This window comes from Balaenoptera physalus, assembly GCF_965194825.1.
Source record: "Balaenoptera physalus genome assembly, chromosome: 12".
NCBI classification, from domain to species: Eukaryota; Metazoa; Chordata; class Mammalia; order Artiodactyla; family Balaenopteridae; genus Balaenoptera; species Balaenoptera physalus.
The window spans coordinates 88644575-88657040 of record NC_138897.1 but is presented as its reverse complement, the minus strand read 5'-3'; the positions used below and the strand labels follow the sequence as shown (position 1 = coordinate 88657040).

General features: G+C 42.5%; 1 protein-coding gene and 1 long non-coding RNA gene across 9 annotated transcripts in view; one reads left to right on the top strand and one right to left on the bottom strand.

Annotated features, from left to right (window-relative positions):
• Positions 1-12466, top strand: part of IFT81 (intraflagellar transport 81) — a 193680-nt gene that overhangs the window by 98572 nt on the left and 82642 nt on the right. For 2 of the 8 annotated variants that reach the window (XM_082418066.1, XM_082418065.1), the window contains exons 1-4: positions 6717-8777; positions 10634-10835; positions 11327-11491; positions 12017-12120. In XM_082418066.1, coding sequence (XP_082274192.1) covers positions 11348-11491; positions 12017-12120 — 248 coding nt within the window. In that variant the 5' untranslated portion in view covers positions 6717-8777; positions 10634-10835; positions 11327-11347. Of the gene's footprint in view, positions 1-6715; positions 8778-9067; positions 9199-10633; positions 10836-11326; positions 11492-12016; positions 12121-12466 lie in introns of those variants that run through there. The other 6 variants (XM_082418067.1, XM_082418060.1, XM_082418061.1 and 3 more) reach the window with 6 other exon arrangements.
• Positions 1-12466, bottom strand: part of LOC309640033 — a 201406-nt gene that overhangs the window by 165933 nt on the left and 23007 nt on the right. The window lies entirely within an intron of this gene.

Genomic DNA, 12466 nt, shown 5'->3' with positions numbered 1-12466 from the left:
CAGAACAGTTGTGGTAGATTGTCTGTGACGATATCTGCCAGCAATTTGGCAAGCATCATTCCTGGTATGCACATGCCACTCCCCAGTCAAGAGGTAGAGTCTAGGGAATTCCCCTGGCAGTCCAGTGGTTAGGACTCTGCACCCGAGAGGGTCTTATGACTTGCTTTGACCAATGGAAATGATCACTGTACTTGTTCTGGGCCTCAGCTTTAAGAGGCCTGGTGGCTTTCACTTTTATGCCCTTAGTACCCAGCTGCCATGTAAAGAAGCTCAGGTTAGACCCCTGAGTGATGAGAGACCACAAGGAGAAAGAGAGAGTCCACACGAGGGAGAAATGGCAGCCAGCACTGAGGCCCCAGAAAGGAGGGAAGCCATCTTGGATGTTCCAGCCCCAGGCAAGCTCCCAGCCTAACTTAGTCACGTGGTGACCCAGGAGATACCACATGGAGCAGAAGAACTGCCCAGCTGAGCTCACCCACAGACTTGTGGGGGGAAAGGGTTTTTAAAAAAAAAATCTTTATTTATTTATTTATGTAGGCTGCGCTGGGTTTTCGTTGCTGCGCGTGGGCTTTCTCTAGTTGTGGCCAGCGGGGGCTACTCTTCGTTGTGGTGTGCGGGCTTCTCGTTGAAGTGGGAGGTGGCTTCACTTGTTGCAGAGAACGGGCTTCAGTAGTTGTAGCACACGGGCTCGGTAGTTGTGGTTCGCGGGCTCTAGAGCGCAGGCTCAGTAGTTGTGGTGCACGGGCTTAGCTGCTCCGCGGCATGTGGGATCTTCCTGTTCCAGGGCTCGAACCTGTGTCCCCTGCTTTGGCAGGCAGATTCTTAACCACTGTACCACAAGGGAAGTCCCAAAAGGTATTATTTTTAAGCCAATAAATTTGGAGTGGTTTGAATGCAGCAAAAATATTTCCGACAAAGAAATATTTACCCTTATTCTGTGTGATATTTTCTATTCCACTTAATTTCAGTTTTTAAAAATGTTACTCAAGATTTACATTAAACTGATTTAATGATTAAACTGATTTCAGTACCCACTAATGGGCCATAACAGACAGTCTGCAAAGCACAATGATGGAGAATGACTGGTAGGTGTATTACTTTAAGTAACAGCGTCAGGAAAGACCTCCTGACCTCCTCAGATGTTAGATGAGGAGCTAACATCTGAGCTGTGACCTGGATGAGGAGGCGGGGCCAGGCTGGTGAAGATCTGGGGAAAGAGCAGCCAGGCAGAAGGAACAGCAGTGCAAAGGTCTTGAGGCCGGGATGCGTTTGTTGTGTCTGAGCAACTGAATGGAAACCAGTGGTCGGAGGAGTAGAGAGAGAAGGGAAACCTAGAATGAAATCAGACCTTATACCGTGCAGCTCCTGGGACTTCCGCCATAGGGAGCAAACACAGCTTGGAAGACGGGGTGACCTCCTAAGGGCCTGACTGCCCATCATTTTTTTTTTTAATTGAGGTGAGATTCATATAACATAAAATTAACCTTTTTAAAGGGAAAATTCAGTGGCATTTGGTATATTCACAGTATTGTGCAACTACTACCTCTGTCTATTTCCAGGTTTCCATCGTCCCCAAAGAAAATCTCATACCCATGAAGCCTTTGCTCCACATTCTCCCACCCCCCCACCCCCCCCCCAGCCCCTGGCAATCACCAGCTTGCATTCTGTCCTATGGATTTGGCTTTTCTAGATATTTCATATAAATGGAATCATACAATATGTGGCCTTTTGTGTCTGGCTTCTTTCACTTAAAGTGTTTTCAAGGTTCATCCCTGTTGCAACATGTATTCGTACTTCATTTCTTTTTATGGCTGAATAATATTCTGCCGTATGTTTATACCACAAATTGTTCAGCCTTCCATCCATTTGCCCGTCATTTTGATTCTATATTCCATCTATAGCACTCTTATAGACCTTGATTTGACGTCATCATCCCAGAAGGGAGAAAAGGTCTTGACAACATGAAGAAGAAGATTTGTGCCCTGCTGCTCCTGGCCTTTTCTTGTCCCATCCCATCAACATTTTCCTGCATGATTCTGAGCTTCCTGATGTCCCAAAATGCAGCTCCACTGCTGGTTACCCTTAAATACTCCCCCTGAATTCTATAAATACACCAACACTCAGCTGGAAAAAAAAGAACTTGAAAGGCATCTGAAATGAAAATACACTTTTTTTCCATCATCAGCCAAGTGTTGTCTCTCCATCTTCCTCTTTGATTCCAGGGTAAGCGCTTGGATTTCAAACCACTAGCCCTACCTGGGAAAGAAAAGAGTTTCCTCAGCAAAGCCCTTGTAGGCAGAGAAAGCCAGATAGCATGTTAACCCTGGCCTTCCCACATAGAAAATCCCTCTGCCTCACACAGAAAATCACTTTGCCTCAGCAGCCTGATTTATGGTCCTTCTTCCAGACTCTGCTGAGCCAGTTTTGAGCCAGTCTAGTGGGTTGGTGTAAATGGCTTTGGGATCAGGGAGACCTGTGTTTGAATCCTGGCTCAGACAGCTGCTAGCCATGTGACCTTGGGCCCTCTATTAACTCTCCAGGACTCAATTTCCTTCATTACAAAATGGAAAAAGCAATACTGTCCTTGCAGACCTATTGTGAAGATTAAATGAGATGATGTGGGTGTGGGCAGTGTGCAGAAACAGAATTAGACCTAACTCCACGCGATGCCTAGACCTTCAGCTGGAGAACCAGGGAAGCTTAGAGATGCCGCGGTGGTTTGGGTGGCCTCACAGGGCCTTCCTGCCCATCATTTTGACTGTATAATTCAATTTATAATTCAGTCCATCTGCCCCTCCAGATCCCCACTCTGCCATTTTCTCCCTTGGGAGGCCGGTCTGCATGGATGATCTTCAAGGGGTTGCCTGCTCCTTTGGTTCCCTGGTGGGTTTAGCCAACGGGAGGCCAGGCAGGAGATCAGAGAGTGGAAGGAGAGTGAGGTCAAGACTGGCTGTATCTAAAGGCTCCTGTTGGGTAACCTTTTCTATCCAGCTGCTGTGTTGGGCTTCTGGTGCCTGTTCCCTTCTCTGGCTGCTTCAGGTTTAGGGATGCAATGGCTGCCTTTGTTGCTGGACCCTTGTTGGTTTCCCTAAACCCTGCCCACACCTTTATACATAGTCCTTTATTAAGCTCTCATCAGTTGTCCAGAATGTGCCATCTTTATCCTGCCAGGAAGCTGACTGATGCAGAGGTCACCCATTTTAGTTCACAACTCAGATTTGCTAGAGGAAGCATATTATTTTATAATCAGCTGAAATCCAACTCTGAGCCCCCATCCTGTCATTACTGAGCATCTCTCCCTCACACACTTCCTGGGGGATGCCAAGTCTCTGGGTTCTTTTGCAGTGACAAGGCCTCAGAGAATCACTTGCAGTCTTCTGCTGATGGCCCATCGTGGTGATTGCTTGGTCACCCACCCATCATCCCAGGCTGCCTGGTCCTTTTAGGTCCAATGGCATTGATGCTTCCATGTCAGACCTGGGACAAGGAAAGCTTCGGCCACACTGGAGCCACCGGACTGATGGTGTGGCCTCCTCGGGGTATTTCCGCCTTCTCAAGAGCTGCCCCAAACTTATCCACCTGTGATCCTTTCCCAATCTTCTTAGCGTCTCTCTACTCTCTTCTTACTCTAATAGGAACTTTCCTCTCCACTCCCCCCTTGAGGACAACCAGCATAAGCTCCTCTAAAGACTTCAGACCTTTACAAAAGACATAAGTACTGTTTCTAATTTCAGCCTGTAAAACTCAAGGCAATGCAAATTGCTTCAAGAGGAGGGGAAACAGAAGGAGTACACACATAAATTAACATTTTAATAAATTCTGACACATACGTGAAGTATTTAACAAAGTTCCTGATGTACAGTAAGCACTCAATAAGTGATGCTATAATTATTATTTGAGCCCAGTAAGAATGTTAGGTGCCTTCTACATTTCAACCCATAATTATAACCAAAGAACTAATATGAATTGCATATTATTTTGGCTCCTCTACATTACCCATTAATCTCACAAAATCCATTTTAAAAAACCATTTGACAAAAATGTAGTACCAGGCACGCATTTAATAAGACCTCTGGAATCCCATCCATTCAGTTTAACTTTTCACATATTATTTACCTTTTAACCTTTTAGGAAAGCACATTCTGCTACTAAACATACTCACAAGATTAAATTGCCAGAGCAGAGACAATTTAGGATATCTGCAAAGCTCAATTCAGGTTTCTGTTTAAATTTAATTTCTTTCATCTCCAAATAACCTAGATGGCAAAGGCATTAAATGACAATTAATGGATAACGGAATAACCTACTTCTGAATTTGTTCCTATGTCTGGGTCATTTTTCCCAGTTTTAAAAGAATGAGATAAAGTGGGCAGTGTGCAGAGTAGCCCCAGATGGGATAGCATCTTGAACACTGGCATTCGCTGAATACTCATGCGGAATCCAGAAATATCTCATGGTCAGGATGAAAGGTCTAAATTTAATACCAAAAAGAGAAAATTGGCTTGGCTTCCCTGTACTCTGCACAGGAAAGTTCTTGTTTGAAAGTTCTGAAATGAGAAGGGGCTGGAGACATTAAGTTCATGGCATCCTCAGATTTTTACAGGGACTTGGAAGGTCTACTGTTATCCCAAGACCTCATTTGGCCCATGATGGAAGTCTGCATTGAAGAAAGATAATTTGTTGGAAGTAAATCAGGGAGAAGGTTCGCACTAATACACAAACTCTCCACAATAAGCAGACTCATTTCTTCCTCTTCTGGTTTTGCTTACCCAACTTTTGAGATTTGACCACCTGAATGGGACATCTGTTGTTCTTGTTTGCACAGTGTCTCTACCTCTGGTAAGAAAATCCAGCCCTTTCTTTTGGGAAACCACCCTTACCCAATCAATTACTGTGTCCAGCAGAGTCATAACAATTGATTCAAGAATGATCTGACACATTTCAGACCAATGAGAATTTGCACTGGGAAATTGCTGGAACTATTGAAGCAAAGATTCTACTTTTATTGAGGATGCTATGCTTGAAGAAAGTAAGCCTCTTGCTACTAACAGCCTGTTCAGAGAAAAGTGGGGATGAGAGACAGAAAGATGGAGGGAGAAAGAAAGTTAAGATGACATCACTGAGCTCCTGGATCAAGCCATACCTGAAGGTAGTGATTTCCTTGGACTTCACAATTACATGAAATAATGACCGTTCTCCTTATTTTTTTATCTAGTACTAAACTCAGTCTTGAAAAAACACTTGACCAGGAGTGATTTTTTTTTCCCCTCTGAATAAGCAGAGCAGAGGTTCACAACTGTGAATGGTCTTTGCAGTATCTACAGGGTTAAATAAGGGAGCTAGAAGGGGCAGCTTCCAGTTTCTCTCTCATCTCCTCCACACTCCTCCCCACCTTCTCCTCCACTGGAGGCTGGTGAACATTTTAAGGATAATACCAAATAACAGCATTTTCTTATCAGAGGGTTTTGGCTGAGAAGCAGATTGGGAATTTTAGTGCTTTGGTAGCAAGGGTAGAGTAGGTTTCAACAACAGTCTGATTTTACAACCAAAAACTGCTAAAGAATCCATATCTTAGGTCCCATAGTCTGCAACCGTGAGCACCCAAGAAGCCAAAATTAACAAGAATTGAAAGGAAAAGACAAATCCAAGAAAGGCCACCCCTCCATTTACCCATGTCCCTGATGTGCATACCCTGCTTACCTGACTTAGCTAATGGAAGTGCTTTATCCATGAGACAGTGGAGGTATGTACATGAATGTTCATAGGAGCACTGTTTATTATAGCCAAAAAGTGGAAACAATCCAAATGTCTATTAATAGATAAATGCATGAACAAAAATCCATACAATGAAATATTATTCTACCATAAAGTGGAATGAAGTACTGATATGTGCTACAACTTGGATGAACCTTGAAAATATTACAACTAAGTGAAAGAAGCCAGACACAAAGAGCCTCATATTTTATGATTCCATTTATATGAAATGTCCAGAAAAGGCAAGTCCATAAAGAAGGAAAGCAGATTAATGGTTGCCAGGGGCTGAGAAGTGGTGGTGGGTTTGCTTAATCACGTTAAGCAAACTGGGAGATGATGGCTAAAGGGAATGGGGTTTCTTTTTGGGGTAATGAATATGTTCTTGGATTAGATAGTGGTAATGGTTGCACAACTCTGTAAAGATGCTAAAAGCAACTGAATTGTATATTTTAAATGGGTGGATTGTATGTATGTGGATTATATCTTAATAAGCTATTAAAAAAAAGAGTCAGGGTAGGAGTGGGAGTCTTTCAGAGAGGCTGTCTCACATGACTGAGACTTCCCTTCACCTGTTAAAAGTGTCAACTATAGTTCAGCCAAGAGGCATCTTTGGGGGTTTACAAGGAAGACTCAGTAAAGCATCTAAGGAAAAAAAAGCCTTCGTGTGTGTGGCTAAACTTGGGATGTACTCAGCAATGCCTCCACTGTTGTGAAGTTGTTGCTTGATAAGTTCTTCTTGGATACCTCAATGAATCTTTTTATCTTAAATGAGTCAAGGGGTGGTTACAAGTCTTCCTTTGGTCTGTGCGTGGGCCTGATAGATAGGCAGGGACCCAACATGTGCAAGGCTGCTCGATGCCTCTCTTCTTTGCTTCAAGTTGGAATATAAGCTCCTCAGTATATGGATCCCAGGAAGCATGCAGATTGGCTTCAAATTCTTTCCTGTGTTCCAGAGCAATCACATTAAGCATAAAATCAATTCAAGTTTGAGTGCAAAGAGTAGATTCCATTGCTTACTTGAATTTACACATTCTTATAACTGTAATAGCAGCAACAGGCAGAGGAGGAACTAAAAACTACTAGAAAAGCCACTCTTATCTTTGTATAGCTGACATCTGTAGACTATAGAAGGAGCAAATCTAACCATCTCATTTTTTTAAAAAAAGGGGACAAAAAAGGTAAAATGTCCTCAGCTCTTCCAGTATCAGGCACTATTCTAATCGCTAAACCCATATCAACTCATGTAATCCTCACATCAACCCTTTTAGGAAGGTATTATTATAGCCACATTTTATAGATGAGGAAATGAAATCTCACGTGAGGCCATACAATGGCAATCCAAGATCCAAATCCAGGGAGCCAGGAGAATCTCCTAACACACCCAACAGGATCAAGTAATTATATAATCCCTTGTTTGCATCTTTTATTGTTTCTCCCAGAGTTATTCAATTTTTCAAGGTTTCAAGTGTTGCCTCCTCCAACTAGTCTTGAGCATCTGTGAGCTGGGACCTGTCTTAGTTTCTCTCCAAGCGCCCTGCAGCCAGCAATGTACCCATCTTGGAATGTTCTGTTCCCTCTGCCCAAAAAACTCTCCCCTTTCTTGTTTGGCTAATTTTTACTGACCCTTAAACATCCCATTGTCCGATGGAACCTCTCCTGACAGTACAATCCCTTCAGCTCCAAATAAACTTGAGACCCTTCATCTGGACTCTCCCATCATTGGGTCCTTCTTTATAGCATTTGTCATAGTTATATTGGTGTTGCCTGTTCAGTTGTCTCTCTTCTTGCATAGACTGTCAGCTCTGTGAGGACAGGGGCCAGGTAATTCCCTGCCCTCCACTGCATCCCCAGCAGCCAGCAAAGAGCAGGGCCTACAGGAGATGCCTAATACGGAATTTTTTTTGTTTTCTCTTGCTTTATTTTGTAAGTCTGATGCTAAATCTGTAGTTGGTTTCTTCCAAGATGTTTGAGCAGGCAACTAAGTTTTCAGGGTGTGAGGAATTTCATTTTCTTTTCCTTCTCATTTCTCCATTGCCAGCTGACATCACGGAGTACAGTGGTTTCCACCCTAATAGGGGCAGTTCAAAATACCATTCATCAATTAAACTCTCCGCTGAAGCCAGTTAGTGCAGTCCCGGGATTCTCTCGGCTCCAGTCTTCCTGGCCTCCTCTGTGATCTAGACATGAAGATCTCCGCCCCCCACGCCTACCTCATAGAACGTGAACCGCATGAAAATGTAAGGAGGAATTTATTCATTTCTGCAGGTGCCTAAAAATAGACTCTCAGAAGCCAAAGAGAGCCTTAGGCCATTTCCTTTCTTTTTTTTTTTTTTTTTTTTTTTTTTAGGCTCTCAGAATATTAAAGAAATTCTGGATGAAAAAAATTAATTCCCAGTACAGGCTATGTGGCCCAATAATGTGACAAAGAAGCTGACATCTCTATGATGAATGTGCCTTCTGTTAATCTACAATTCACAGAAGAGACTACAATTGTTCCTACGTGTAACCTAATTTGGAGATACTTATGTCAAAAATCTAAATTTGAAGCCCAGGCCAAATGCTTCCTCAACCCAAATCCCACTGGCCCTGCCTCAAAGATGTCACCACCGATGTTTGGTGAAGGAAGGAGGGAAGGAAAGCAGGAAGGAGGGAAGGAGGAAAGAAAGAGCACACGAATTTAACATGGGTGAATAACGAAGAGAGTGTTTTGTAAACTGCAAACTGCAGGACGTTTGGGAAAGTTTATTGCCACGGTAACAACCCCCAACTCTCTAAGCTGTCCGCAGTGGCTCAGAACCTGTGAACCCAGTTTGCAGGTGGGCTCTTTTCCCTCCGCCTTTCGCCTCCAGAGCCTTGGCCACAGAGCGCGCGCCCGGTGCCTCGCGGAAACGCGCCGACCCTCCCGCCCCCGGAAGTGATGTGTCCATGGCCTAGCAACCGTTGCCAAGGAGCTCGTCTCTAGGAACTCACTAGAGCCCGGATGACTCCTGGGGGGGCAAGTGGTTTCGTGAGGAGAATTTGAGGTAACTTCGCCAAGCCGCGGTCGGAAGCTCCCCCAAACCCCTAAGTGGGAGAGAACTCCTTCCCCTTCCCAGTGCAGCACCTCGAGAACGGAGGGGTAGCAGCAGTTCAACCCCAACATCGGGGGTCGGCCCCTGTGGTGCCTCGCAGTGATCCGGGCGGCTCCCCCGCGGGATGAACCGCAGGGGAGCCCAGAGCAGCCCTCGCGAGGGTCGGACGTTGGGTCCTCTGTCCGCTCTCGCGAGCCCCGGGGGCGGGACGGGGTGGGGGGAGATACTATTTTGGGGAATCTTGGGAGGCTGCTGGTCCAGCGCGTGTGCCAGCCTGGGACCAGGGCAGCGTCGTTTCTGTGCCGAGTTGTGCCAGATAAACGCATGTCCTGGTTTCAGTTCTTCTCCCCCACCCTCTCGGGTTCTTATGTGGGTGAGTGCTTGTGAATTAGTGTGGCGACTTTCCGCTGGAAGAGGGAGAGTGATTGCTTTTGCTAATTTTAGAGCGCAGAGCCCACTGGGCACAGACAACCTACCTGTTCAGTACATCTTTGTCTCCTGGGAACGTTTTACTCGTTTATCCAAGTATTCTGGTTTTGGCAAGGGAAAAAAAGAATATATATGTGTGTGTATATGTTACGTTTTATGTATGTGTAATTTCTACATGTATATAATTTCTAAAGAGTTAAAAATTAGTATATCCGTGTGTGAAGACTGTGACGTGGACTTATACTTAAAATACTTTCAGCAGTGGAAAATTTGCATCTCCAGTGTGGATTTTTATTTAATTTATGTAAAGGTTTTCCTTTTATAGCTTAAAGGAAACCTCAAAATTTTAAACCACATTGGTTATCTTTTCTACCGTCTTTTGGCTTATTTTTCAAAAATAATAATCATTTACTCATAATTTTATCATACTTATGAGGAAATGATAATATTTTTACATTTCAATGTTAGTTCTAAGTATCTAGCTCCACCCACCCACTTTAAAAAACCTATTTCAGAGCAAGGTGCATGCAGCTCCAATGAATGTCTTAAATAAAATAGCATCTCTTCATTTCATGGTTAGGAACTGTTAGGGAGCACTGAAGTATTTTTGTCTTTATTTCTTTTTTTAGTAGTTCATTTTTTAATTCATTTTTTAAAATAGCTACTCTAAAAAATTGCCTGTCTGCAAATTTCTACCACTTCTTCCCATACTAAACAAGTGATATCTGTGTGCAAGAAACACTAATAGCCTTGATTAAGCTGTTTCAGCAGTTAAATAATCAGGTAATCAATTTTTTAAAAAGTTATGATCTTCCTCACTGCCACTCTATTTAGGCTTATGCTTATTTTCTGGCCTTGGGCCTTGTGAACAAATTCAGTCTAGTGGAAGAAGTCACTGTTTTAGATGCAGTGGATATTAAGAGATAGAATTAGGCACAGATATGTCCTCATGGAATTTACAGTTTAGTAGAGAAGAGAAACTGTATGTAAGTAACTAGTACAAAATAGAAAAGTAACTCCAGGAGAGCAGTGCAGATAAAGTGGTCAGCTTGGAGGGCAAATGCTGCTATTCTGATGCAGAACTGGGGGATAGCTTGAGAAAGATTTCCTAGAGGAACTTGGATTTGGAGGGCAGGGCTTGAAACACGGTTAGGATTTGCACCTCTGGAGACGGGGGAAAGGGAGAACAGTCCTAGGCAGAAAAAACAGCGTTAACTGAAGGCAGAGATGGAAAAGCTATTTAGGGAGCAGTGCTTATTTCAGTCAGCTGAAGTTTGAAAGGGTGTAAGGTAACAATTGGAAATAATATTGAGAAACTGTAAATTGAACTAGATCTTAAAGGGTCTCAAAATCCAAGATGTTTGGACTTTATTTTGTAGGCAATGAGACGCCTACAAAATGATTTGGAATGGGAGAGGCAGAGACTGGAACTACTGAAGGCAAAAGAAATGAAGGCCTTAATTACTCAAGGGTGGCAGAGTTGATGCATCCATGTGTGAAGAGTACCTGTTGGAGGAAACCAAAACAAAACCAAAGAGCGCACCCCCAAGGCTGAAGCTTGCAGCCTCTACCCAGCTTCAGGTGGTTGTGGCCATGTACCTAGTGGGTCCAGGGTTGCCAGATCTGATTTTCCAGAGAAGTTGGTAATTTGGATTAATGTGGGCTGCTAATTAAATTTAAAAAAAAAATTAGAAGCATGTTTACAGGCTAACAAGTTTTTACCTCTAGGTAGAAATTGTGAAGCTGAATGGGAGAAATGTTAATGTCGGTGGATTTTGTATTCATTTGTCCACATTAATTCAATGTTAATTCAGATGATTGCGATCAGATGCATATACAAAAACAGGTCATTAAATATTAACAGTATGTACTGTAGCATTCCTAATAAAGTCTGCATATTCTTTTTCTTTCAACAAAATAACCCTCTTCACAGCATTTTATATGCCATGTAGAATACTTCCCATGCCTACTTCCTATGAACTTAATACTGACTTTCTGTTGACTGTATTTTGTTAATACAGAACTTTTGTTACCAATATTGAGGAATTCTTTTCTGTATTTCTACTCTTTAGTTTAAATTATAAGACCTAATTATGAGTGATCAAATCAAATTCATCGTGGACAATCTCAATAAGGAGCCTTTTGGGAAGAACTATAACTTAATCACATTTGATTCCCTGGAGCCAATGCAACTATTACAAGTTCTCAGTGATGTTCTGGCTGAGATTGACCCAAAGGTAAGAGTTTTCTTTTTCTCTGTGATGAAAAGGGTGGCAAGAAAGCCAGTTTCTGCCACTAAATACCTGTGCGTCTAGGGCAAATTATTTAACCTCTCTGGGCCTAATTTTCCATGCCTGTAAAGCTATAGATAGTAGATGATCTTTAAGGTTTCTTAATAGCTCAAAAACTAAATTATCTACTTGTACCTTATTTAGAAATTATTTGTCTACTTTCAAACATAAATAGATTTGGTCCTGGAATGAAAATGCTTTTACGAAAGGTTTTATTGTGTTGCAAGTTGGCTCATGTCTCTCATGCACTGGTCTTTTCCACTGAGACTTTTTTAAGCTCGACCTTCTTAATATGAATCCTGATCCTACTTGTATGTACCCTCACTTGGAATCTGGGGGCCTCCATACTTAATCTGTTTTTGAAGAGACCATTGTGACTGTTATGCTCTAGAAGAACAATTTTGTCAGTGAGTTTAAATATTGTACTTTGTTAGATATACAATAATAACATTTTTTCAATTTCTTTGTTAGCAAGTTGTTGATATCAGAGAGGAGATGCCAGAGCAGACAGCCAAAAGGATGTTGAGCCTTCTTGGTATCCTTAAATACAAACCTCCAGGAAATGCCACGGACATGTAAGAATCTGATCAAGTGTTGCTTTCTTAGAGCTGTGCTTTAATATCCAAACCTTCACAGTCAGTCTTTCTGGCAATACCTGTTTTCCCTAAGTCAGTGGCCTCAGAAAATCACTGAATTTCAAAATAATCTTGAATTCTTAATGTTATTTTGTCATACACTAGTCTTAAGTGAGTCAGTTCTTTCTCTTAATCAGAAAAGTCAGGCAAATCCATGATTCCATTTTATCATTTATCTGCCATCCTAGCCAAAAACAATGACTTAAACCTGTCCAGTCAATGAAGTGAAGTATTTAGGCTGACTGTACCGGTTAATGGTTCCAAAACAACCTCCCTGTATATTCTA